Consider the following 24583-nt stretch of genomic DNA (forward strand, 5'->3'; position numbering starts at 1 on the left):
AACTTCCGCTTTGTGAGATCTGCATAAAATACATTCACATTGCACAGTTTTGTGCAAAGATCACAAGTACAGTTACACCCAGTAAAACTGTCCCCGTAGTTTTAAGCAAGAAAAATTTTGAAATTATGCAAGCGGAGCCCAAAAATGTGAAATTATGCGATTCTATTAATTTTAACAAAGAATGATAAAGGAAAATAATAAGAAATTATGAAAAAAATGATCAAATTTTGCCAAATTATGCGGGGTGCATAAAACCACGGGGACAGGTAAAAGGAAAAGTAATTCTGGTGGTTATTGCAGCAGTTTGAAACAAACAAAAACCTCAACATTAAAAAAAAATGTAATGTAAAGAGTTCCTCAGTAATGATGTCATCTCAGTCAAAACTGGCCCAGGTTTTGACACGACATTTTGAGATGAAGATATATTGAAAAGAAAAGGAAACTTGAGAAAAGCCGCTTATTTGACTTTTCTAAACATGTACATAAATATGTGAGGCAGCATGGTGAAATCAGGCGCTCGTCAAAATGCTGAATTCAAAGCACTTTTCCGCTGTTCAGCAATTTTTTTCTCGAATTTTTTGTTTTTTTACTCAACACCTTAATTTTATGTCAATTTGAAAAGACATTTCTGAATGGAAATTACTGAAAAACGTTGATTTTTGTAGATTTTCAGATATATAATATATGTAAATTTTCAGTTTCCAAAATCTCTCAAGTAAAGGAAGATACCGAACTTTAGCAGCCATTTTCTCGCTAATTTTACCTCGGAAACCAAGCAAGCATTACCTCCTTCAATTGCAAATATCTCAAGTTCTATTCAAGTTAAAAATGTGTTTTTTCACCACATGCAAGACAAATGAACAAGCTGTAATAGATGTTACCAACAACTCCATATGCCCAAAAACTGACGAGCACCTGATTCCACCGCGTTGCGACACGTATGCATTTTTACATGCAATAAAAAAAGCAATAAATAAGCTTGTTTGCCTCCTTTGCAAAACATTTTAAATTACTTTAATAAATGTACAGAAAAGCCTTTTCACTTTTTAATGAACTTTCACAGACTAGAAAAGATCAGTGTCTGTGATTTAAGGGTTGGGTTGCTCACCTTTGAAGCAGAAAATATACGTTTGATTCTTGAGTCTGGTACTTCATTTCTATTGAGTATCTCCACCTGACTGCAGGGACGTTGTGTCCCACTCAACATATGGTGGCCTTGACAGGCTGGGTGGAAGTAGCCTGACTGCTAAATGGTCTAAAATGTGTCTCTATAGAGGTGCAAAACATTTATTATAATCTTTTTGAGCAGCGGGTCTAAGCACTTAATTCTAGACTGTACTATACTGTGTATATACTGATATACACAAAACGTACTACTATTAATAAACTTGGTCTGCACTATAATTTAGACATAGGAATACAATTCTATGCATACATCTAACCCTCTCTGTCTATGGCAAGTTTTGCAGGTAGAAAAGACTAATCTTGATCTGGAAAACTGAATCCGGACAAGTGGTGGATGGAATCCATAGAAACGTCTTCTTTAGACTACTAGTCCAGATCCAGATAAGTGGATGGTGAAATCGACTGAAACGTCTTATTTAGACTAGTCTTTAGCCCAGAGCCAGACTACTAAGCCTTGTTCTATTCCATCAAAAATAAGAAAAAGGATCAAGATTTGGCAAGAACTTACTGAACATGAGAAGTCAATGCACAAACTATCATTTTTTAAATAGAAAAATCATGGTTTTGTGGCAAGGAAGCAAAGATCCTTCCATGCCACAAAACCATAAGTTTTCAATTTTAAATAATTTTTCATTGGTGCAAGGAACATTGACCTTTTATTTTCTGTAAGTTCTTGTCAAATCTTGATTTTTTTTGGGGGCCATTTTTGATGGAATAGACCAATATATCTTCTTATAAGTTATACAGTTGCATTTTTGTATGCAGACCTACTTTTAGAAAGGCTTAAGATTGAAAGATTTTTTCCCTCTTTAGATCTTGTAAGTTAAATGTGACAAAGCATTCTTCTCAAAACTGATGTAAGAAGAGGTAAGTTTCTAACCTTCACGGGTTGCAATTTCTCTCTAAAAAAATCGATATCCTCTTCGTTTTTTGTAACCAAACTTGTAAATCAAAACTAGCAAGACGGGGGCTAGAACGAGAAACACAATCTGCTTGTAGCTCCACGGCTGCTCGGGGAACAGCGACACCTCCGTGTCGTCCGTGTACGTCAGCCGGAAGGAGACCATTCTCTCCGTCCCTATGGTGTACTGACTGGCCCGGTTCAGCACCATCGTGAGAGCGGACATGTCGTAGCGGTGACACCCCGTTGTTCTCGGGCGCCGGATGTCGAAGCATCCGCTGTAGCGCGCATGTTGGGGACTTATGCAGTCTTCGTTGAGTGCACACTTCAGCCACGGCTTCATCAACTCATTCCAAGTGGTCTCCGTTCTGTATAAAACTATTGCCTCTGGGCTCAGCAAGCTGCACTCCTTGAATGTGCATCGGTTCTCGTTGACGAACGTGAACATGTCTCTGTCCGAGTACGCCACGAGCGACGTGAACAGCACGTGGTCCCACACAAAGTAGCTTCGCGACCCACGCATGCGCAGATAGTTTGGAGACGACGGGTTTTTGAATCTGGTTGTTGGTTCAACATACATTGCAGATCCATGTTCCAGTAATACGTTCTGCAATACAATGGGTCGCCACGCATAGGTCTCCCTGAAGGAGACGTGACGAGGGAAACTCTCATAGTCAAAATCCCTCACTTCACAATGGCCGTATTTCTTCAGCTGCAATTATATAAGAAAGGTGTAGGATTAAAATTCACTTGAGTTTGAAGAACGGCAAAAAACAACTCAGCTCTCTTCAACTGAGATACATTAGAAGTAGAAGTTAAGATAAAAAAAGGAAGAAAAAAATCAACAAAACATATCATAAGGAAATAACTTATATAAGGTATTTCATACGGCAATGTTCAGACACATTGAAACAAAGATACAAAATGAAAATACCCCCAAGACAAACAAAATCAATTAGGCTCTTTACTGATTTCGACAGGAAGATTTTTTTCACAAAGACCACTGTCACACATTAATCCACAACATGATAACAAACATTCAAACAATATCGTTGCAAGGCAGCGTCCAGGGAGAAAGGAGCAGAGGCAGACCGAAGAAGAGTTGGGAGGACAACATCAAGGAATGGGCAGGTCTTGACCGCAAAGACACGCTCTAAAAAGCTGAAGACCGGAAAGAGTGGAGAAAGCTGGTGGCCAAATCTTCAAAAGCCCCGACGGACATCCAGTCTACGGGATAGGGGAAGTGAAGGTGAATAACTTCATTGCCGGTACTGCTAGTCCCTGTTATTCAGCAAGCATTGAATGGTACCGGTATGTCTTACTCTGACTCAGACACTCTGATGACCACCCTTCTAAATGCAGTCACGTCAACCTTGCTTGGACTGGCGTCTGTCGTAGCATAATAGACGCAAATTGCCATCGCATGTAGAAGTCCTGAGTTTGATTCCTATGTGGGGAAAATTTTAAACAGTTTTTCTGTTGGGGCAGTGTATCCCTTTCAGCCTGGAATTGGTCCTGACAGACAGGGTTGAAGCCAGCCTCCTAAATGATCTAATTGTGTCAATGGGCTCACAAGACACCTAACTGTACATTAACGCTCTCGTTATTTTCAATTAAAAACTAGGATTGAAAATGTGAAACAGAATAAAATTATGTAGTAAAATGCCCCTTGATGTTTTATACAAGTGACAGCTTTATGTGGAGATTCCCAGAAACTGATTTGGTCAAATGTGGAATGACGTTGATGATATGTCAATGCCAGGACACATAAACTTGGCACAGTCCCATTTATGAGTCTCCTGAAAAAAGAGAGTTTCACTCACCAGTTCTCTCTCTTTCTGGTAAAGTCCTAAGTCGTACACTATGAGCTGCACGTCCGAGTGGGTGGGCTTTATGTCCTCTGCAAGGTGATGGATGAGACCCTGCAGCTAGAAATGAATTTGAAAAAAAAATGCTAATGTTACTGACAGTACAGTGGTTGAAAGCGCAAACTCTATAACAATAATGCTGAAGTCAAAATCAGACATTTTTTCCAGCACAGAAAAGGTTTTCAGTTTTTTCTCAAAGTTTGTTCTTTTCCTTCTTTTTCTTACGGAGATGCAACACCAATTATTGCAAAGCTATAAATATAAATATATACATACGTATGTTTAGCTACTTGCTTATTTCTTACACTTTTTCCATATCATGTAATGACAGATTTGTGCCATCTACTGTAAAGAGGCAGTCACTCGTAAGGATCGTTCAGAGATCATGTTCATTAATGTTTAGGAAAAAACTATACCAAAGTTCAGATGAAATGCACTAGGAGGAACTTCGGAAAAGTCATCTGAACTTTATAAAAAATGTTAATGCCAAGCCCCGTTGATGCACAAAGGGTAGTATTAAAAAAAGAATACTAGCAGCTTTTGTATTTGTAGTACAGTGGAGTCCGCTTAAAGTGAACATGCTTTATTTGTACAATTGGTTAAAGTGAACGATATTCTGTGGTTCCGATTGAAACGTTATTTGTATAAGTAAAAAAAATAGTGGATAAAATGAAAATGTTCACTTTAAGTGAACTATACGGGTTTCCCTAATTATACCTATTGCATGCTCCAAATCATACACTGAACAAGACAACCATTTCTCTCCTCGACAATGAGTGGCTGTCTTGGGCAATATATTTCCTCTATATCACAACAACAAACCTGGTAAAACTGATCTGACGTCACACCGGTGACTAGAGGCGGCAAAGTGTTAGATTCCATCGGAAAATCTTCTACCGAAGACGGGGGCTTCAGTCGGGCCAAATAGGCACTGGCATCTCCGTATGTGTAGTTCTCCAGCTGAACCGGGGAGAAGAACAAAAACATCAGTACAGTCTAGTCCAGATATATCAAAGCCTTAGGTAACAGTTTGCCGTTTATATGAAAGAATTTGACTACATCTCCTTTTCTCAACTAACTGAATCCATTATAAACTAGAGTTTTACAGAAAGGAAATTGACAGATATCTATAATGTCAAGAAATCAAATAAAACCAAGTTTTCTTTTTCGGAGGAAAAATAAGTCAAAGAACGATGAAGAAAAAGCAAATTCTTACGGAGACAAAAGCAAAACCTCAAATTCAGGTTATCAGTAAACTAGTATACCCATAACATGTTTTCAGTGTCTAGCTATTGGGGAAAAAAATAGGGAAAACTGTAAACAAAAAGATATAACTTAGTTTTGAAAGTGAGGTTTTCAAATTGTCTTCGTATTTGTTGCATTGTAATGCGACGCATCAAACCAATGAGCAAAGAAAAGGATACTAGAAATGTCCATTGGCTGTACAAGTTGAGGCTGAGAACACGTCTCCAATATCTTGGAACAGAAGTGCTTATTATCTCTCATTACATTTAAGCGGGTAACAATGTAACTCAGTATGTATGTAGTATAGGGATTTATACAGCGCTCGCAACTGCTAACAGATCGAAGAACAAGCTACTGAAAATTACCTACTTAGATTTCACTGATTTTTTTCTAGCTTCTAGCTGTTAACAACATAGACATCACCTTCCACATTCAAAAAGAAATTCACAAATGTTCTGTTCTCACGTGATTTTTTTTCGTGTAAAAATACAACTTTGTATAAAGTTATTCAACAAATACTTACAATTTTTAAATTCTCTTCTTTGAGAGTGCTGAATATCTGTCTGCAAGGCCCATCAAGATCACTTTCTTGCTTGATGCGGGCATAGAGAATGCTGTACGAAACAACTAAATAGACTAAAGCAGATATCACGATCCAAAACAAAAGAGACATAACAACCATGTTAGAAGTCAGAGGAAATTGCTTCCGTGCCGCTTCCTTTTCTTTTTCAAAGGAATAGTTTGCTTTCCAATGATTTTTCTCGTCATCTTTCTTTTGCTGGGCCAGTTTTCTGTTACTAGATGATGTCTGAAACAGAGGAAAGAAATGTATATAACATAAGATATGAGATGAGATAAGATAAGATAAGATACATCTTTATTGTCCAGATCCTGGCACAATACATTGGATTATAACGAACAATTATTAAATTCACTTTCTATATATATGACCTATATATGTTTTGTGAGGTGACTTTACAAGCCTTACACTGACGCAAGCAACAACGGAAATAACAATAATATTAACATCTCATAATAGAAGACAGCACAAAAAGTAATATACAATTAAGATTTACTACCGTTTATCTCCCTATCTCTCTAGTCTGTGCCCCCCCCCTTTTTCCCCCCCAAATTTTCCTTTCATGCATCTTCCGCTGGATCCCTCCCTCCCTCTCTCTCTCTCTCTCTCTCTCTCTCACTCTCTCTCTCTCTTTCTCCAGCTCTTTCTCTTTTACACACACAAAAATATCTTAATAATATGAAGGCATTACTTTGACTTTGAAACTGAATAACTAATCCACGTGCAAATCACACGTACAAGGAATCACTCACAGTCACAAAACTTTATAATAATTTACTTTTTTTCAATGGAAAACCTCTAGATCTAGACCTTGATTGAGAAAAGCATCTCAATCTGCTGAAAGACACTAAGTGGAAATTAACCTACCGTAATGGCTTTTAGGCTGGTGAGATAGGAGTTCTGCAGTTCCGTCAAGTTCTTCATGTTGTAGCCCTGTTCAGTTATCTTGTGGTCTGCAAGTTTGGTAGACTAAGATCTATTGCCGGTTATGGTTATTTAGTCTGTGTTGTCTCATCGACGTATTTCTCCAGATGTGATATCAAAGACAGTGATTAGTGAACAACCTTTAGCCATGGGGAAAATTATTTCGAAGTTGGATACGCCAGCTTTTAATTTGCTTCGAAAATCTAATTGTTACTTCAGCCAAATGAAACTTAACCGTACAACGCAGCAGCAGCACGCACAAGCATGTAGCCTAGGCCTAGTCTATTCCAGAAACGGAAGTGACCGAGCCGTATTCTATCGGCTATCGAGTACACGCTGGATTCCGAAACAGAGCCTGATTCAACATGAGCTGCCATTGTTTACAAGCGGAGATGTATCCCAGCAACCACTTACACGAGCACCGTCCCTTTGGTCACATGATCAAAATATTTAGTCACATGACAAGGGTCAGAGGTGTGTGTTGTGTGTACTGTGTACTACGCACTACGCAGTAGCACAAGTTACTGTCATGGTGGAAGGTTGACGTCTTTGAATGTCTTTAATCACACAAGTCTTAACCTAAGAAACGAATTAGGCTAGAGAAGATCAAGCTTCACAATGGCGGTGGCCATGTGGGCCAAGTCCGCTGTTGGGACGAACTTGGCGTTTGTGAAGGGTTTCGGAAAAGCCCTGAAGAGTTGGAGAGATGTGATTCAGCAGACCGTTTTGAAAAGAGCACCTCTTCGACAGCCAAAAGTTCCGCAAGTCACTCAGCCATCTGCTAAGGAAAAATGCTTATTTCAAATACGACCAAGCGATCAGCTCAGAGCTACTGAGAGCTTACAGTCTCGTGTTTTTAGTTCACTCTTTTCGCGGACAACATCGAAATCGCTGGCCAGTGAACTTCGGCGGAGAGCTGCGTGTAGGTTGTCCTCCTCTCGGGTAGAGAATTTTCGAAATGTCCCAATATTCTCGCTGATTGGAGTGACCCTGGGTATTGATGCAGCCTCCCTCCTCAGTAGCAACACCGAAAAAGTGATGGAGGATATGCAGGTGAGGTGATAAGCTCTGTAACATGGTAATGGAACGTAATAAATTTACCGTGCTTACGATGACTCCAACTGTGCTGTTTTGTGCAGCAGTGCATTACTTAAAAAATACTAGATATCTAGTCTAGATCTAGATTCTAGATCTAATTACCTGTTCTGTATTGAAATTAAGGAACTCCTCAGACTCTACGAAAGGAGAAGCATCCCGTGTAAAAAAAAATATTCATTAAAGTCAATATCAACAAATAAATCGTGAAAATTTTACTATTACTCCCGAACCCAATTGCAAAGAGGGCTTTACTGATGTACTTATAGATCTAGATCTAGATCTAGATCTAGATCTTGTTCTAGATTCTAACTGCTGCTTACAAAATATTTGGCCTCGAAATGTGTTGCGGAAATGAAGTTTTCGAGATGATATGAATCCTTTGACGACCACAATGTGGCAGATACAGCGGAATGGCTTGCTTAAAAAAATAGCATGCCTCCGTGTTTGTACTGTATAACATGCGTTTTAGGATGTGCCGGAGTAAGGAGAGGTTGGAGGGACAGATAATTCATGATGTGTTGGTTGGTGGTGGCTTTTTGAGTCCCAAGTTTCTTGTCTTCTCTCTCACACCCCCAGGGCCTGTTCTCTGGCTATGGCTGGCAGGCAGAAGCGTTAAGTCGTCCGCCGCAGAGTTTGCAAGACCTTGACATCAGCCTGGAGTCGTTGGCCTCGGGCTGTGAGGGGGCTGTTTACAAGGCCAAGGTCAAGCCTCTAGTCGTCAGCGGTGCAGGTTCGTGGTCATCATTGTTACTGTTTACATATGTATGTATTTTATTCTGTTGCAGTGAGAGAGAGAGAAAGGGAGGGAGGGAGAATGTTCAGAATGTGATCAGGGCATGCCTTTAACTGTTTGGTGTCACGCTCTTGTCATGTTTTCCAGACAACGCCCCTCACAACGAGACAGGGAGGACAGATGAAGATTTTGACCTGGCTGTCAAAGCTGTGTTCAACTACGGAGCAGCTTCAAATGCCGAAAGTCTCTTGAGAGAAATGAGGAGAGAGTACGTGCCTCTTCATATGAAGGAAAAGCCGGAGGACGACATTCTGTAGGTTCAGGTCTTTAGTATCTTCACGAAGTTTTGTTTTGTATTTTCCTGTAGGATTGGAGCATATTTCTAATTGGGATATGTGTGTGTGTGTGCTTTTGGGGGGGGGGGGCGGGGGGCACACCATTCGCCATTTTGTCATGTGTCCCAGTCACTAAATCTCTTCAAGGCTGTGTACTGTGTCCCAAATAGCCTGGCTTGGCTCAATAGTCTAGGTGGGTAGAGCGCGCCAGTAATCCCCAAATCACAGATGTCAAACTCAAGGCCTGCAGGCCGCCCTCAGCTTGGCGATCAGTTGTGTCACGATGAGGTGGAATTTGGTGCTCGGCAATTTTTGGCCATGTGGAATTATTTGTACATGTATCGTCTTAGAGCTTGTTCATTTGTCTTGCATTCTATGAAAAAAATATCCTTCTATCTTGAATAGAAGTTGAGATATTTGCCATTGTAGGAGATGGGGTTGCCTTGTTTCAGAGGTAAAACTAGTGAGAATATGGCAGGCAAAGCTTGGTGACTTCCAAATCTTGAGATTCCTTGGAAACAATAGATTTCCCCTTTTTGTGCCTTTAATCAACGGTTTTCCTGTAAAATCCACACAGAAATGTGTTTTTAAATGGCCACAAAAGGTGTTTTGAGCAAGAAACAAAACAAAAAAAAGAAGACAAAGATTGCCTAACGAGTGGGAAAATGCTGGTTTAATTGATTTCACAGTTTTCACGAGTGCCTGATTTCACCACGATGCCTCACAATTCTATCTGGCCTGCTAGAGAATCTCAGGTTGTCTGTCCTGGGAGATGTCTCCGTTCCTTGCTGTTTTGTTATATTTAGTGGGTCTTGTAACTGTTCTCTTGTTGTGCTCAGGAAGTGGGTGGTTGGCAGGTGCTCTGGTGTGGTTTGCTCCTTCTTTCCTATCAAACTAACATCTATCGCCCTTATCTCTCCTCCTTTCTTATGTTTGTTACTTTCTTGTGACACCTCTAATCTTCGGCACTTATATGACCTTGTTGTGTTGCAAGCGCCTTAAAATTGCTCAGGATCAATTTTTTCGAACGACGATGTCTTTTCTTCTCTCTTTCCCCCGCGCCCTCGTCTTATCTTTTTTATTTTACTTCCCCCTGCTCCTAGAGCGGATCGTGTCGGTCGTCTGCCTCCTCACCCAAACATCGTGGACATGCCAGGAGTTTTCCAGGACGACGTTCTTGTCACGGAGGAAGGGTTGAGGAAGTTCCCGGCTGCGATGCCACGGCGACTGGACCCGGAGAATTGCTGGGGGCGGAACAAGACGCTCTATGTGGTGATGAGGAGGTAGGAGGGAACGGGATAGCACGCCTGGTGGCTGCGTCTGGACTGGTCTGCTTCTTCTACTTCTTTTCCGTCTTTTCTCTCTCTCTTGCCCTTTTTAACTCCCAGTGGAGCACAGGCCATCTACAACATAACTCCCAGTGGAGCACAGGCCATCTACAACATAACTCCCAGTGGAGCACAGGCCATCTACAACATAACTCCCAGTGGAGCATAGGCTATCTACAACATAACTCCCAGTGGAGCACAGGCCATCTACAACATTTCTCCAGCAGCGAAGCCTGTCCTGTGCATCCTTTTCTAGCTGTTTCCATGATGTCCCCGCCTTTTCCATTTCCGCTTGTACCGCTCACCTCCATGTCATCTTTGGTCTTCCTTTTTCTTTTCGGTGTTACTGATCTCTTAAAACCTACTTCCTGGAGAAGTGGCTACCGTAGAATCACAAAGTTCCTATCTGACGTTTTTGGCCGTTTTGAGTGACCAATACCATGAGGTCAGAGACCGAATGTTCTAGCTGCTCTATCAAAATCTTGTAAGATTATTCAGAGTCGTTGGCAAGATATTCACAGAATTGCATTTGAAAAAGCTTCACATGTTGTGAAACGCAAGGTCAAAGCAGCTTGCTTCCTAAATAATAATCATCATAATGATGATAAGAATGATAACCATAATAATAATAGCAATTATACTAATAATGATAATAATTATAATAAATAGCATTTGTGTAGCGCATATCCACACTAACAGCAAGCTCTATGCGCTTTACACGATATCAATGTTGAAAATGATGTCTGATAATTATGCAGATGATGGTATGAAATATTCTCGACAAAGCTCTTTGACTGCATTTATTGAACGCAAATGTCCTACTTGTTCTTTTGAAGTGGGACCAAAATAGTATTGTGGATGCTGGAAGTTAATGTACTTGTAGTCAACTTTTTCTGTACAGAAATTCTTCACGCTGAATTGTCTCTGTCTGTCACTTTGAACCAGACGGAGCAGCCACCTCCGAGAGTACCTGTCCACCAACGAGGTTACCATGGAGACCCGATGTCTGCTGCTGGCACAGCTGCTGGAGGGTGTGGCGCATCTGGAGCAGCATGGGATAGCTCACAGAGACCTCAAGGCTGACAACCTGCTGGTGGATGTACCTCGTGGTGGAGGTGAGAGTTTCCTGGGGGAGGGTGGTGTGTGGGTGTGGGAGGAGGAGGGAGGGAGGGAGGGAGGGAGGTGGAGGGGAGGATGAGAGTTTCCTGGCATCAGGCTGTGTGTGTGTGGGGTGGGGGGGAGGCTTAGCACAATCATCATCAATGCCTCTCACCCCTGGCAAGGTATAGGCCACATACAAGCTCCTTCCATTTATCTCTGTCCTGTGCCGTCCTTCCAAGCTCGTTCAGAGTGAGCTTCATCTATCTCTCTCATGTCCCTTTCCACACATCTCCTCCATGTTTCCCGTGGCCTACCCCTGCCTCGTGCTCCCTGTGGGTTCCTCTGCAGCGATTGTCTTGTGATGTTTCCGCTGGGCTTTCTGAAGGCGTGTCCCATCCATCGCCAGTTTCCTAGTCCTATTTCTACTTCTATATCCTTTTGTCCTGTCCTTTCCTGCAGCTCTTCATTTCTTACTCTATCCTGCCACTGAATTCTTAAGATACTCCTCATACATCTGTTGATGAAAGTCTGGACTTCATTCAGTGCTGTCTTTGGTTCAGCACAATGCAGTTTATATCATCATCATCATCCAGTGCCAGATCTGCGACATACATCGGCGATCATGATTTTCCATTCATTCCTTTGCTCGGATGCTCTCAGAAAAGCTACGTTTCCCTGATCTTTACCTGTTACCCATTTGTTTAGGTTCCCTAAGTATGTTGTTCTGGGCCTACCCCTGCCTCGCTTGCCCTCAATTTTGCCAGTGAGAGCTTGATGTTCAAGACCCTTATGTCTATTCAGGTGTCCCAAAAACTGCATTTGTCGTTTCCTGATTGTTTTATATATTGGTTGTTTTAAAACTTAATGAGTGACTCAATGCTCATGTTTGCAGGGATATGTTAAGGAAATGGCTGTTGGCATGGTGGTATAAGTAGAAGTTGTAGTTGGTTGATTTTACTCTGGTCTTCAGTGAGGTTGCGTGTACGTCGTTTCTCGTGAATTTTCTCCTTTCTTGAAATTCTTGAGTGGCAGTTATGGTTAGTTGAGTGTGTCGGTGATGTGGTCAGTTAGCGGAGGTGAGTGGTTGGCGGGTGCTCTGGTTTGGTTTGCTTCTTCTTTCCTATCAAACATCTATCGTCCTTATCTCTGCTCCTTCTTTTTTATGTTTGTTACTCTCTTGTAGCACCTCTAATCTTCGGCACTTATTTGACCTTATTGTGTTGCAAGTGCCGTAAAACTCTTACTGAAACTAAAAAACTTAGTGGAGTGACCAGTGTTGTGTGTCTCGTGCCAGGCGTCCCAAAGCTGGAGATCTGCGACTTCGGCTGCTGCCTGGCAGAGGAGGACAAAGCTCTCCGCGTGGACTTTCCCTGCGTGGACGTCTACAAAGGTGGAAACTCCTGGCTCATGGCTCCGGAGGTAGGTGGCTTGAGTTGGGTCTCGTTTAGGCAACGCGTCAGCCTCGCAGTTGTGTGTTTGTTATGTACTTGAAAGATCCGAGTTTGATTCATGGGGACGTTTACCGCAAAATTCCTGTTTTTGGTGCAAAATCCCTGTTTTTTGCCTCTTGGATCTGGTGGGAAAAGAGAAGTAATTCTGAAGGGCTGATGCATCATGTCACGCTCATAACTGTGCCTGATCTTCAACAGGGAACTGCTGCTTTTTCTTTCCTGATCCTTACTGTTGTCATTTTCCTCTACTTCTTTTGTATGTTTGTCACTCTCTTGTGACCTGCTATTTTGGGGTGCCTTGATAGTCGAAGCAGACCTTGTGCTGTTGAAGCTAGAGAGGTGAGCAGAGTAAGCCTGATTCCCTGTAAAGACTTCTCTATTGACACCCACCCCTTGGCGTTCCTATGACCTTATGCAGTTGCGAGGGCCGTAAAACCCTCTACAAAATAATATTCAAGTCGTCCATCCTTAACGTGGTCTTACCCTTACTCCAACAACCAATCAGATCGCCACTGCAGTGCCGGGTCGCGGCCGCGTGTTGGACTACAGCAGGTCGGATCTGTGGGCGTGTGGGACGATCGCGTACGAGATTCTCGGGGGAGAGAACCCATTCTACCCCAGCCAGGACGGCGTGCGTCGACAGTTGAGTACCCGGGATTACACGGAGGAGGATTTGCCGGCACTGCCAGGTGTGTGTGTGGGGATTTGTGTTTATTTGTGTGTGTGGGTGTGTATAGGTTTGTGTGCATGTGTATGTGTAGGTTTGTGTGTGTGTGTGTGTGGGGGGGGGGGGGAGAGATTGGTGTTTGTGGATGTATTGGTGTGTGTGGGTTTGTGTATGTGTGTGTGTGAGTTTGTGTATTTGTGGGTGTGTATGTGTGTGTGTGCATGTATGTATGTTCATGTGAGTGTCTGCCCTCCTGTGTTTGTGGTGTAGTGAGTATGCTGTTTACCTTACGTACAAAAGGCGTGAGTGAAATTACCCATGGGAAACTCTAATGACTATCAACGTCTGGAAAACTTACTGTGGGTGGTTGGCGGGTGCTCTGGTGTGATTTGCTTCTTCTTTCCTATCAAACATAGATCTATCGTTGTTATCTCCCCTCCTTCTTTTTTATGTTTGTTACTCTCTTTTAACACATCTAATCTTCTGGCGCTCATATGACCTTATGCAGTTGCGAGCGCCGTAAAACCTCTACTAAAACAAAAACAAAATGAAAACTTACAAGATTGCTGTTCTGTGCCATAAATGTGTTAACAATAAAATCCCCTTGTATTTAAGCAACGACTTTCAATTGTATGTTTGATGGAGATCTCTTACGAGAAAAATGTGGGCGGACGCACCGTTATTATTATAATTACTATTACTATTATTATTATGATGATGATTATTATTAATATTACTTTCTTCTTCTTCTTCTTCTTATTATATCATGATTAATTTTAGTATTATTATGATTATTTATATTTTTATTATTATTATCATGATGATGATGATGATGATTATTATGTTATTATTATCATTATTATTTTATAACCCAATGGTCCATATGCTATGTTGTTGCAGCGTGTGTGCCGGAGGCGGTGCAGAGTCTGGTGTTTGCCCTGCTGGCCCGCGACCCACGGGAGGTGAGTGGGGAGACAGACTTAGCGCTGGTTCTTTTGGTTTTACGTCTGTGTTTTACGTCCGTGTTTTACGTCTGTGTTTTATGTCCGTGTTTTATGTCCGTGTTTTAGGTCAGTGTTTTATGTCCGTGTTTTATGTCCGTGTTTTACGTCTGTGTTTTATGTCCGTGTTTTATGTCTGTGTTTTATGTCCGTGTTTTATGTCTGTGTTTTAGGTCTGTGTTTTATGTCAGTTTTTTAGGTCAGTTTTACGGCGCTCAGAGACTCCCGCGAGGTGAGTGGGGAGACAAACTTAGCGCTGATTCTTTTTTTGTTCTGTCAGTGTTTTACGTTATTATTTTACAGTGGTCAGAGAGCCCCGGGAGGTGAATGGATTCTTTTGAATACTAATTCTTTTTGGTTTTTGCATCTCTCAACTCATATGAGAAAAGCCCACTGCCATTTGCGACTTTTTTCTTCTTTAAAAAAAAAAGTGATATGGGGGGGGGGGGGGGGGGGTTGATAGTTTTATTGGGGTTCCTTGTATATATAGGATGTTTCCTTATATTTTTTTGTCCGTCTGTAAGATTCTCTTGGTTTGATTTGTTTTCAAAATCCAGTAATAACTGAGGAATCGATGAGGTTGTTTTCTTTTTTTCCGACATTGAAGACGTGAACATGGCATTATGGTTTTATAATAACGCTTGTACGAAAAACAACAACAGGAATGTTAATATATAGACTGTCATGGTTATAGGTTCTAGCGAGAGTTTTTGTGGCGTAGTAGTTGTTGGCTGGTCTGCGTAATGGCAGCCTTTATATGGACGAGGGCTGTAGTTGTGGGTGGTTAGCAGGTGCCCTGGTGTGGTTTGCTCCTTTTTTCCTGTAAAAAAATCTGTCGTCTCTATCTCCCCTCCTTCTTTTTTATGTTTGTTACTCTCTTGTAACACCTCTAATCCTCGGCACTTATGTGACCTTATTGTGTTGCAAGTGCTGTAAATCTCTTATAAAAAGAACTTTAGTGACCTCTCTCCTCCTTCCTTCCTCCCCCCCTCTCTCTCCCCCTCCTCATCCTTCTCCTCCTCCCCCTCCCGTAGCGCCCCAGTCCCAGTGTCGCTGCCGCTGTTGTACAGATGGTCGTCCTGGCGTCGAGTCCCGCCAACGTGTCTGTCCCCAAAGCTTGCCGACCTCGTAGACAACCGCCAACCACCCATCCCCGCGGACACTGTGCCGGGCGCGAGCGGGGACGTGGGTACGGGAGGGGCGGTCCTGGCGAGGTCCCGCGTGCGGTGTTGGCGGCACGGCAGGAGAGGGACCGGCTCCAGTGGGTTCTGGTTCAAAGCCTGGCCCTGCTGTGTCAGCTGACGTTTGGCCGAGACCGAGCCGAGGTGTGGGACGTGCCGGCCGTCATGAGGTTCCTCTTCCTGTCCCGCCTGACGCACGCAGACTTCAGACAGGCCCTGGCCTTCTTCTGAATCGGAGCGCTTTGCTGCCGTGTTGGATGGCAGTGGCAGACGGCGAGGACTTGCCAGGACCGCCATAGATCCGACCGGATCTAGACCTCGGTGCTTTTTTGTCCCATTCTCCACTACTTTTAAACAGTGAAAACAGTTCATAACGAAGAGTGAGCTTAAGAAGAAGTCAGTTTTCAATGTGTAAAAAAAAAAATGGAGATACGCCGACAAGAAAGCACTGAGGTCAAGGGATGTGTAGATTATGAAGCGCATGGAGCTTGCTGTTGAGCAGGGATTTGCGCTATATAAATGCTATCTATTATTATTATTATTATTACTATGTAGGCCTAAAGCAACTCTCAGAATGTAATCTATCAAAGTTCTGGATGAGTAGATGGTAGCCACACGTTGCTTTTACTTGATTGCTGTGTTGTTTCTCCCAAACTTCTAAATAGCCCCAGTGCTAGAGAACCTGATTGTTGCACCAAGTGATTTATGCATCTTTACGTTTTAAGATAAGATAAGATAATACTTTATCCCAGAAGGAAATTTTTCTTGGCTGTACAGGACCGTAAAAACACATGCAGATATACATAAAAAATGTAGATGATATATAATTGCTCTCGTTAAAATTCTCTATGAAAATGAAAAGAGAAGTAAAGCTGACAAAATGTTATTACATGATGTCGCATCAGATGCATCATTCAACCACATGCTGGAATTTAATGACAAGACCTTTGGAGTTATATAGATACATACTCTAAAGAGCAATACACATTCTTATTCTGACAATAGCCTTATGCCAGATGGTAAAAAGCTTCTTTCATATCTTTCTTTGTTTTTGGAGGTACATATATGCCGCTGCGTGATCTTACAATTTGCGTGGAAAGGGGTTTTGATGGGTCGTTTATAATGCTTGTAGAACTTGACTCCAACATGCTTTGCATTTAGCACGTTAGAAAGTTGTGACACACTTTCAGAAGGTCTGGAACCTGTTGCTCCTGAATCAATACTGGTGTACAACTGTACGTTTTTATTTAGTTGTTTTCCGTTACTGTTGTTCAAAGTAATCTAGATACTAAGAGGACATGATGGGTGGTTGCTTTAATAAGGTTTAACGGCGCTCGCAACCGCATAAGGTCATATGAGTGCCAAGAACATGTCCCAAAAAAATTTAAACATAAAATTGATAAAATATTTATATTTATATCCTGTCTAAAGAGAAAAGCGTTTGGAAAAGGTTGCTTGGGTGGAATAAATACCCAATCGTGTATCTTTGATTTATATGTTATACTTTTAATTTTTGCTGATCTGAGATAGAAGCCTCTTTTGTGCAGACATGTCACATTATTTGTTTTCTTTGTTTCTTTTATGGCAAGAAATGTGCTCCAGAAAGCTGCTCTTGATGATGAATAAATTATTCTGTGGATACAAACATACCAGCATGGCAACTTTTCTGTGACATCATGCTTCCTCTACGGAGTTTTTTAAAAAGTTTTTTCAAGCGACTTTTTCCTTTGTTGTTGGTTTCATCTCCTCTAATGTTTGACGAGGGGGCTCTCGTGGCCTAGATCTCCTCTAATGCTCTGGTGTGGTTTGCTTCTTCTTTCCTATCAAATATCTGTCGTCCTTATCTCCCCTTCTTCTTTTTTGTGTTTGTTACTCTCTTGTAACACCTCTAATCTTCTGGCGCTCATATGACCATGCAGTTGCGAGCGCCGTAAAACCTCTACTAAAACAAACAAACAAAATTTGTTACACTGTCTTTCAATTTGATTTTTATCTGTTTGATATACATGAGATAAAAAAGAAAGATGTGCACTGCAGTAGTTAGCATACTCTTCTTCTCCGTTTTTCTTGAAAGTACTTTTGGAAAGCCTTTGTGTTTTATCAGATGAGAAAGTCTTTCCAAAAAAGTAGTTGCGCGTTGCCCCTTCTTATGATTTATACACATTTCGATGCCTCAGAAGTCACATTTTCACTGTTTAAAAAAATGGAAATACGACAAAAAAGCAATGAGGTCCCGATTTGTTGTGGAAAATTTTAGAATTCCGTCCCAAGAGTATTCTCCTCCGAGACTTCGGCCCCAGAACTTTCTTTGATCGGACTGGTCTGATTGTCGAACTGGTCTGGTACCCCGCACGGCCGTACAGCTCACCATTTTCGTCAAAATCTTTGAGGAGGGTTCTCTTCTGGACATGATTCTACAGTGTTATGTCGGGACTTAGAGTGGGCAGGACATGATTCTGCAGCATTATGTTGGGACGGGGAATGGGCAGGACATGAAGGGGACATTGGCTGTGAACCTGTCGCGTTTTTCAGAAAACAGAAAGTGAAGGAGATTGTCACTGTTCTGTCGAGTTTTTTCTGAATACAAAAAGAGATTGTCACTTTGCCCGACAGCTGAATTTGTACATTTGATAAACTAGATGTTGTAGGTGTGAAATAAGCTGAGTAGTCTCCCTCAAAGCAACTGAATGTGTTGCACCCATCTTGTGCTTTAAAAAAAAATTAAAGTCGAGTTTCTTTCAGAGGAAGTTGCAGTTTATGTTTTGTTTCTTGTCAATTCAGACTGTATGTTACTATAAGACAGATGTGTGGGTGGTTGGCGGATGCTCTGGTGTGGTTTGCTCCTTCTTTCCTATCAAACATCTATCGTCTTTATCTCCCCTCCTCCTTTTTGTGTGTTTGTTACTCTCCTCTTGTAACACCTCTAATCTTCGGCACTTATGTATAATGACCTTATTGTGTTTCAAGTGCTGTAAAACTCTTATTATTAAAGTTAAAAAGTTAAAGACAGTATGTTACTAAAAGACAGACGTGACACCTACCGTTTCTGAAGGATGTCAAAAGCTGCTCACCGTTTGTCTGTCTGACGTTCTGTCCCCGTGGTTTAAAAAAAATAATTATGCAAACTGAGCCCAAAAATGTGAAATTATGCGATTCTGTTAATTATAACAAAGAATGATAAAGGAAAATTATAAGAAATTATGCAAAAAAATGATGGAATGCTGGGTGGTGTGTTGGTAATCGCATGAGGTGTTCGAACCATCGTGGGGACATAAACCCCAATAACAACTTTTTGACACTCCACATGCAGGCTAGAACCTCGGCTCACTGTCGTTTCTCCTCTCCAATAAACGCAAGATAGATCTATGATGACAATGTCGTAGAACGAAATCTGTCAACCAGAGAGTAGAGGTGGGCAAAATCCGGATAATCTGTAAGAATAACCGGATAATTCTCAAGGAAGCATTATCCGAATTCAGACTCTTTTAACTCTCTTGCCTGACCCGTTTGCCTGACCCGTTTGCCTGACCCGTTTGCCGAAGTGGGTGCTCCCATTTATTGAAGTAATGCTAACTAGAGCTGGGCGAAGAATCAAATCCGGAACCGATTCCCACGATTAATGCTACGGAAGAAAAGTTCTGACTCCTTTTTACGCAAACCAACGGTTACCAGGTACCTTAATTATTAAAATCTTCGCTCTTTTTTAAAAAGAATTTATTTAAAAAAAAAAAAGTCGATGCTTCTTAGAGTTCCAAAATGAAGGTTATCCTAACTCCTGAAGATGTTCGGAGCCCACCAGGTAACAATCGGAAGAAAGCACATCCTTGGGAAGCAAGTCATTGGGTTTGGAGTCCATTCTTACGATTCCTACTTGCTTTTATTATAATCGGGAACCTAGCCGCCCAGCACTAAAATGCTAACCTGTTTGTTGAAGTGGTTCTAACCTATTTGCCGAAGCGGTTCATATCATATTATTTGCTGAAGAGGTGCACTAACATATTATCCGGATTTTGCTAAAGCGACTCATTGCCCAGCCCCACCAGAGACCCATGGACACACGCGGGACATTGTGAGAACTGCTGGTGGTGGCAGGGAAGTAATCCATGTTACTGTTAGAACGACAGTGCACAACACAATATTTTTCTGTTACTTCCCTTCGTTGATCATTTCACGAGTGAGTCTCGCGCGCTCTGGAACTTGGTCGCTTGAACTTAAACTTAAAAATGTTTTTTATGGTGAATTAATTTTCTTGCATATATAAGTAATTTTTTTTCTTATAAAATTAAATAGGCAGCAGACCAGCTTTTGTATTTATGCAAACAAACTACCACACACACACACTTACAGTACACACTCACACACTTACAGTACACACACTCACACACACACACACACACACACACACACACACACACACACACACACACACACACACACACACACTTACAGTACACACACACACACTTGTAGTACACTCACACACACACACACACACACACACACACACACACACACACACACACACACACACACACACACACGCACATTCTTGCTCACACTCACACATTCATCACATAGATATCTACACTTGATACACACAGTCACCTCGTACGCTGGGATCACAATATGCAGCGACTTACCTTACTACACACAAACAATTTACACTAAATCACATTTTAATGCATGTACACTTATTCCTCTTTTTTTAGGGGGGGGGGGGGGGTTGAAAACATGGGATAATAACCATGGAATAGGAATTGGAGAATTACCATGTTTATTGATTAAACAATTATAATGTACTCATAAAATATTAAAGATAATAGATGAAAAGTCAAAAAAGATAGAAAACGATTCTGATTCTGTGTGTTTTATAGTTATAGTCTGAACACAAACTACATATTATTATAACTGTAATATAAATATTATATGCTAAATTTCAACCTAATAATCTTGATTGAGACATTGATTATATATGAAAATTATTTATTAATTGTACTGTCCCCGAGGTTTTATGCAAAAAAATAAAAAAAATCTGAAATTATGCAAACAGCCCAACAATGTGAAATTGTGCGATTCTGTTAATTTTAACAAAGAGTGATAAAGGAAAATAATAAGAAATTACGCAAAAAAATGATCTAATTTTGCTAAATTATGCGGGGTGCATAAAACCCTGGGGACAGGTTGTAGGTCTTCCTAATTAAATTATCAAATGTCTTTACCCCCCCCCCCCCCCAATGATATCTTAACTATTAAAAACTCGGGTTAATACATTATGGAGATTATATATATATATAAATATTATGGAATATTGATGACAAAATGTAGAAGTAAGGTAGACATCGAAAACTCACATTCTTGGGTATATATTGTAATTTTACAAATCAGGAATCTGTGAATAATTCGTTCAAACATACAGACTCTTCATACCTTTGTTCAAAGATACAAACTTTCCATATCTTGGTCAAAGATACAAACTCTTTAGATCTCGTACTTCTTCATTGTTTTGGACATATCAGAAAAAACCAATCTCACTTCTCGTAAGTCTATGAATTCATGCCCTTAATTATCCTGCATAATAATAATGTAGTTAACGATGATCTAGAAGTATCAGCTCATTGAAACAAGCTGTGCCCCCAGAGTGTCCATTTTCTGAGAATAAACCAAAGGACGACCGATGGTAACCAAAAGGTAAATTGTTTCAAGGAAAATATGACTATATTTTAAAACAAATTTCTTTAAAAATATGTTTGTGAAAGTATTCATTTTGTACATTTATCATTTATGTAGAGTTTTCAGAAAAGAAAAGACGCTACGTGGCCCACTTTAAGTTGAAGGGATCTGCTGATCGAGCAAAACTTTGGACCCCCTGGCTCTGCTTTAGACACATCTCACATTGCTCAGGTCCTCAGTCTCCTCAGCTTTCTTTTCATCTTTTTCCTTTTCCGAGTCCATCTTTTCCTCAGCTCCTTCTTCTCCTCCTCCTTCTCCTGCTTGATTTCCTCCTTCAGCTCCGTCCTTCTGTCCATCCAGCTCAAACTGACCACTGGCCACTATTGGTCCAGCCAGCCCGGAGTCCTGTGTCCAAGCCTCGTTCTCAGCCAGGTCACGTGTCACCATGGGGCCCAGGTTGTCTTGGCTGAGGTAGAGAAGAAGGTAGGCGTCGGTGGGTAGGGATGGTCTCGCCGCTACCTGACTACGGCATGTCCCCATGGTCAGTCTGGACAGCCAAGTGAGAAAACTGACCACTGAGACCACGGTGAGAATCAAGAGATAGACGAGGAGGCCAGTGAACAACGCGTGATGGCCAAGCTGTGAGCGACGACTGGTGTCTGTTGGGGAGAACAGACATTGCATAACGTAATCGTGATGGTTTGACATTTGTCGAATGGTGAAAAAACAGGGTAAAATTTCCGACTGTTGCTGTATGGGTTGTCTTGAGCCAGTCTCAGCGAAGACCTGGGGCAGTATCCTTGTACTCAGAACGATGGACTCCAGAACTAGGACAAGGGAGCTGAAGAACTTGTAGAACAGATACGACACTGTGGCTCGATGTGGGCAGTCCTTGAGAGCTTTATCAACAGACTGGACCAGATCGGTGGTCACCTGACGTTTTGTGTCCGTCTGAAGGTTCTGGGCGTGGTCAGCTATGTGCAGAGTTTTCTCTATGTTGACCGGACAGAAAGTAAACATGAGGTACCAGACCAAGTGGGGTAACTTGATGAGTAGAGCAAAGACAAACAGAAGAAGTGGGGCGGTGACGGAGGCGAAATGTCGGTGGTTGGTGTTGGGGGCGGGCGTGGAGGACACATTGGCTACGTCCTCGTCCACTTCAGACATTCTCACCAGCCTACGGCCGTGTGGGTTCCAAAGATTCTCTTCCAACGTCCCTCTTTGGAAGGCCTCAGTGTACCACTTAGAGCAGACGCTGTTGGCATACTCCACTTGGCTGGACTCAAACTGGGCGGGGCACCAGCACTTTGCTTGGAAAGTCGGCGTTTCTTCTCCGGAGCTTATGACCAATGGGCTGGCAGCTAGTAACCACGTGACAAGAGACAGGAAGAAGAGGAGGCTCACGGTCCATGTGTGGACGTAACGGTCAGTTGAGTCCTCGCCCAAAGATCGTTGTAGGAAAGGCATGTCGGTTCTAGTTTGACCACTTCCGCTGAAGTCAGATGCTGTAAAGGCAGACGTAGAACAAGGTCATAAATCAATGGAGAGTTGGAAAAAAACCCACACAGCTTTCTTCTTGTTTAAATCTTCTCAAAGTCAGCGTGTTGGAAACTGAATATGGCGAAATCATTATCTTCGGACCTCTGGCTGGGTTCTCCCAGATTTGTGTGCGTTGATTTCATGTCAACACTTCTGTGTGATGTCACAACCATACCCTGGTATGTTGATTCAATGTTAAAATTACTGCCGTGTAGGTTTTACAGCAATGTTTCAGACAAGGATTTTTTAAAAAGTTCTTACACTTTTAACTTGAAAAATGATGGCAAGAGCGCGTTATGGAGAAATGTGCAGAATTTACAGTAACATGTTCATACAGTCGATTTTGTTTCTCACAGTCTTTGTGAAAACCGCAAACACATCTCTCTATTTCAAGGGGCAATCGAAAGGAGAGGAAATGAAATGCAGTAAATATTTGGTTCCATTAACTGAGAAGTTTGTAAAACAGAGCAGCGTGCGAAGCGTGAAATGAGAAACGCGTAAACATTCTTCCAAGGGAATGGTTGTAAGAGATTACGTTTTGAGAAGGCAGCAACACATTGATGAGTAGGTAGGGAAAAATTTTAAACAGAAGTTCTAATGAGGAACAGACTTTTAAGGTAAATATTACCTATTACGAGCATTTCTTCCCACCACCCCTAACATACTAGATGAAGAATTAAGATAAATTTGTTTATCATCGATAGAGGGTTCGGAAAAAATCTGTTTCTGAATTTTTTGCCTTGTCATGGTCCGCCATGATTGCAGAGAACCCACGTCATCACTGCTCTACTTGACGGCTATAAATAGCGACGCTTGGTATGGGAAATAATCCTCCTACGTTTGTGGTGTAGTGGTTAGAGACGTCAGTGTGGCATGTAGAAGATATGGGTTCGACTCCTGGTTAGGGAAGATGTAATATTATTCTAAGGGACATCTCCGCATGTTTGTGATCATGATGTAGCCCAGCCTGCCCCGATCTGCTCTGACAGGCAGGTACAACTGGCCAGACTCCTAAATAATCTACCATTAGTTCGTCCATCAATTTCTGACCACACACGGAAGAATCAGTCTTGGGTCTGACCATGGCTAATGTATCTGCAGGGGTCAATATTACATGAAGGGGGAAAAAGAAGAAATACGGATACTGAAAAATGATATTTAAGCTGTTTATTTTATAGTTGTCAAAACATTAATAAATGTGTTAATAAAGAAGAAATGATAGCAAATGAAATATTGTAAACCAAAAGCGAAGGTAACTACAATAACAGTCCAAACAAAACACTGATACTGAGATTAAAGAAATGAACTGTATCAAAGTTATGAGGAAAAATATTTTTATATGATTGGTTAAATATTAATATAATTAAAATACAATGTTATAAAATTTAAAAACAAATGGCCATTAATTGTAGTTAGCACTGTGAATGCTGAAATTCTCGTGCAGTAATAAAAAAATCGTGAATGGCCAAAAGTAAATACCGTTGAATTTGTTCTCACATGATTTTGTCAGGTATACAATATTACCCCCACATTATTATATTGTAAAGAAAATTGCCGATTTCGAAGCACTCATCTAGATCTACCAGTTTGATCCTTTGAAAGTGTAATAGGAACGACAGGTTATGACAGTGCTATCCGAGAAAGTCATTGAGTTCTATTTTGATTTTTCCATGTCGTTCTGGAAAGGAAGTAATGGCTTTCGTAATGTTGACACATCTTTGTTGATTATTACTTTGGACAAGATTTCTGAACCTATTGTGTGTTGACCTAGGGTCA

General features: G+C 41.4%; 2 protein-coding genes across 2 annotated transcripts; one reads left to right on the plus strand and one right to left on the minus strand.

Moving 5' to 3' along the window:
- Positions 1-1794: 1794 nt before the first annotated feature.
- On the minus strand, positions 1795-7105 carry LOC101846889. Its single transcript, XM_005101106.3, has 5 exons — positions 6647-7105; positions 5723-6007; positions 4777-4914; positions 3910-4014; positions 1795-2798 (listed from the first exon to the last, which is right to left on the minus strand). The coding sequence occupies exons 1-5, from the start codon at positions 6701-6703 to the stop codon at positions 2088-2090; spliced, it is 1296 nt and encodes a 431-aa protein (XP_005101163.1). The 5' UTR covers positions 6704-7105; the 3' UTR covers positions 1795-2087.
- Positions 7106-7164: 59 nt separating this feature from the next.
- LOC101847119 (serine/threonine-protein kinase PINK1, mitochondrial) lies at positions 7165-17312 on the plus strand. The gene is made up of 9 exons (XM_005101107.3): positions 7165-7756; positions 8378-8531; positions 8682-8847; positions 9973-10152; positions 11143-11312; positions 12593-12717; positions 13255-13438; positions 14317-14378; positions 15452-17312. Exons 1-9 carry the CDS (start codon positions 7322-7324, stop codon positions 15827-15829), a joined length of 1854 nt encoding a protein of 617 aa, XP_005101164.1. The 5' UTR covers positions 7165-7321; the 3' UTR covers positions 15830-17312.
- The last annotated feature ends 7271 nt before the right edge of the window (positions 17313-24583 follow it).

Source organism: Aplysia californica, unplaced genomic scaffold (assembly GCF_000002075.1).
Source record: "Aplysia californica isolate F4 #8 unplaced genomic scaffold, AplCal3.0 scaffold00270, whole genome shotgun sequence".
In the NCBI taxonomy this organism is placed as follows: domain Eukaryota; kingdom Metazoa; phylum Mollusca; class Gastropoda; order Aplysiida; family Aplysiidae; genus Aplysia; species Aplysia californica.

Bases quoted from the DNA above. Each gene is read 5' to 3' on its own strand.
- LOC101846889 (XM_005101106.3), bottom strand. From the start codon at position 6,703: ATGAAGAACTTGACGGAACTGCAGAACTCCTATCTCACCAGCCTAAAA. The intron at 6,008-6,646 runs GTAGGTTAATTT...CCTCTGTTTCAG, and splicing joins CCAGCCTAAAAGCCATTACG to ACATCATCTAGTAACAGAAA. The intron at 2,799-3,909 runs GTGAGTGAAACT...ATATAATTGCAG, and splicing joins ACCAGAAAGAGAGAGAACTG to CTGAAGAAATACGGCCATTG.
- LOC101847119 (XM_005101107.3), top strand. From the start codon at position 7,322: ATGGCGGTGGCCATGTGGGCCAAGTCCGCTGTTGGGACGAACTTGGCG. The intron at 11,313-12,592 runs GTGAGAGTTTCC...GTCTCGTGCCAG, and splicing joins GGATGTACCTCGTGGTGGAG to GCGTCCCAAAGCTGGAGATC. The intron at 12,718-13,254 runs GTAGGTGGCTTG...ACAACCAATCAG, and splicing joins CCTGGCTCATGGCTCCGGAG to ATCGCCACTGCAGTGCCGGG.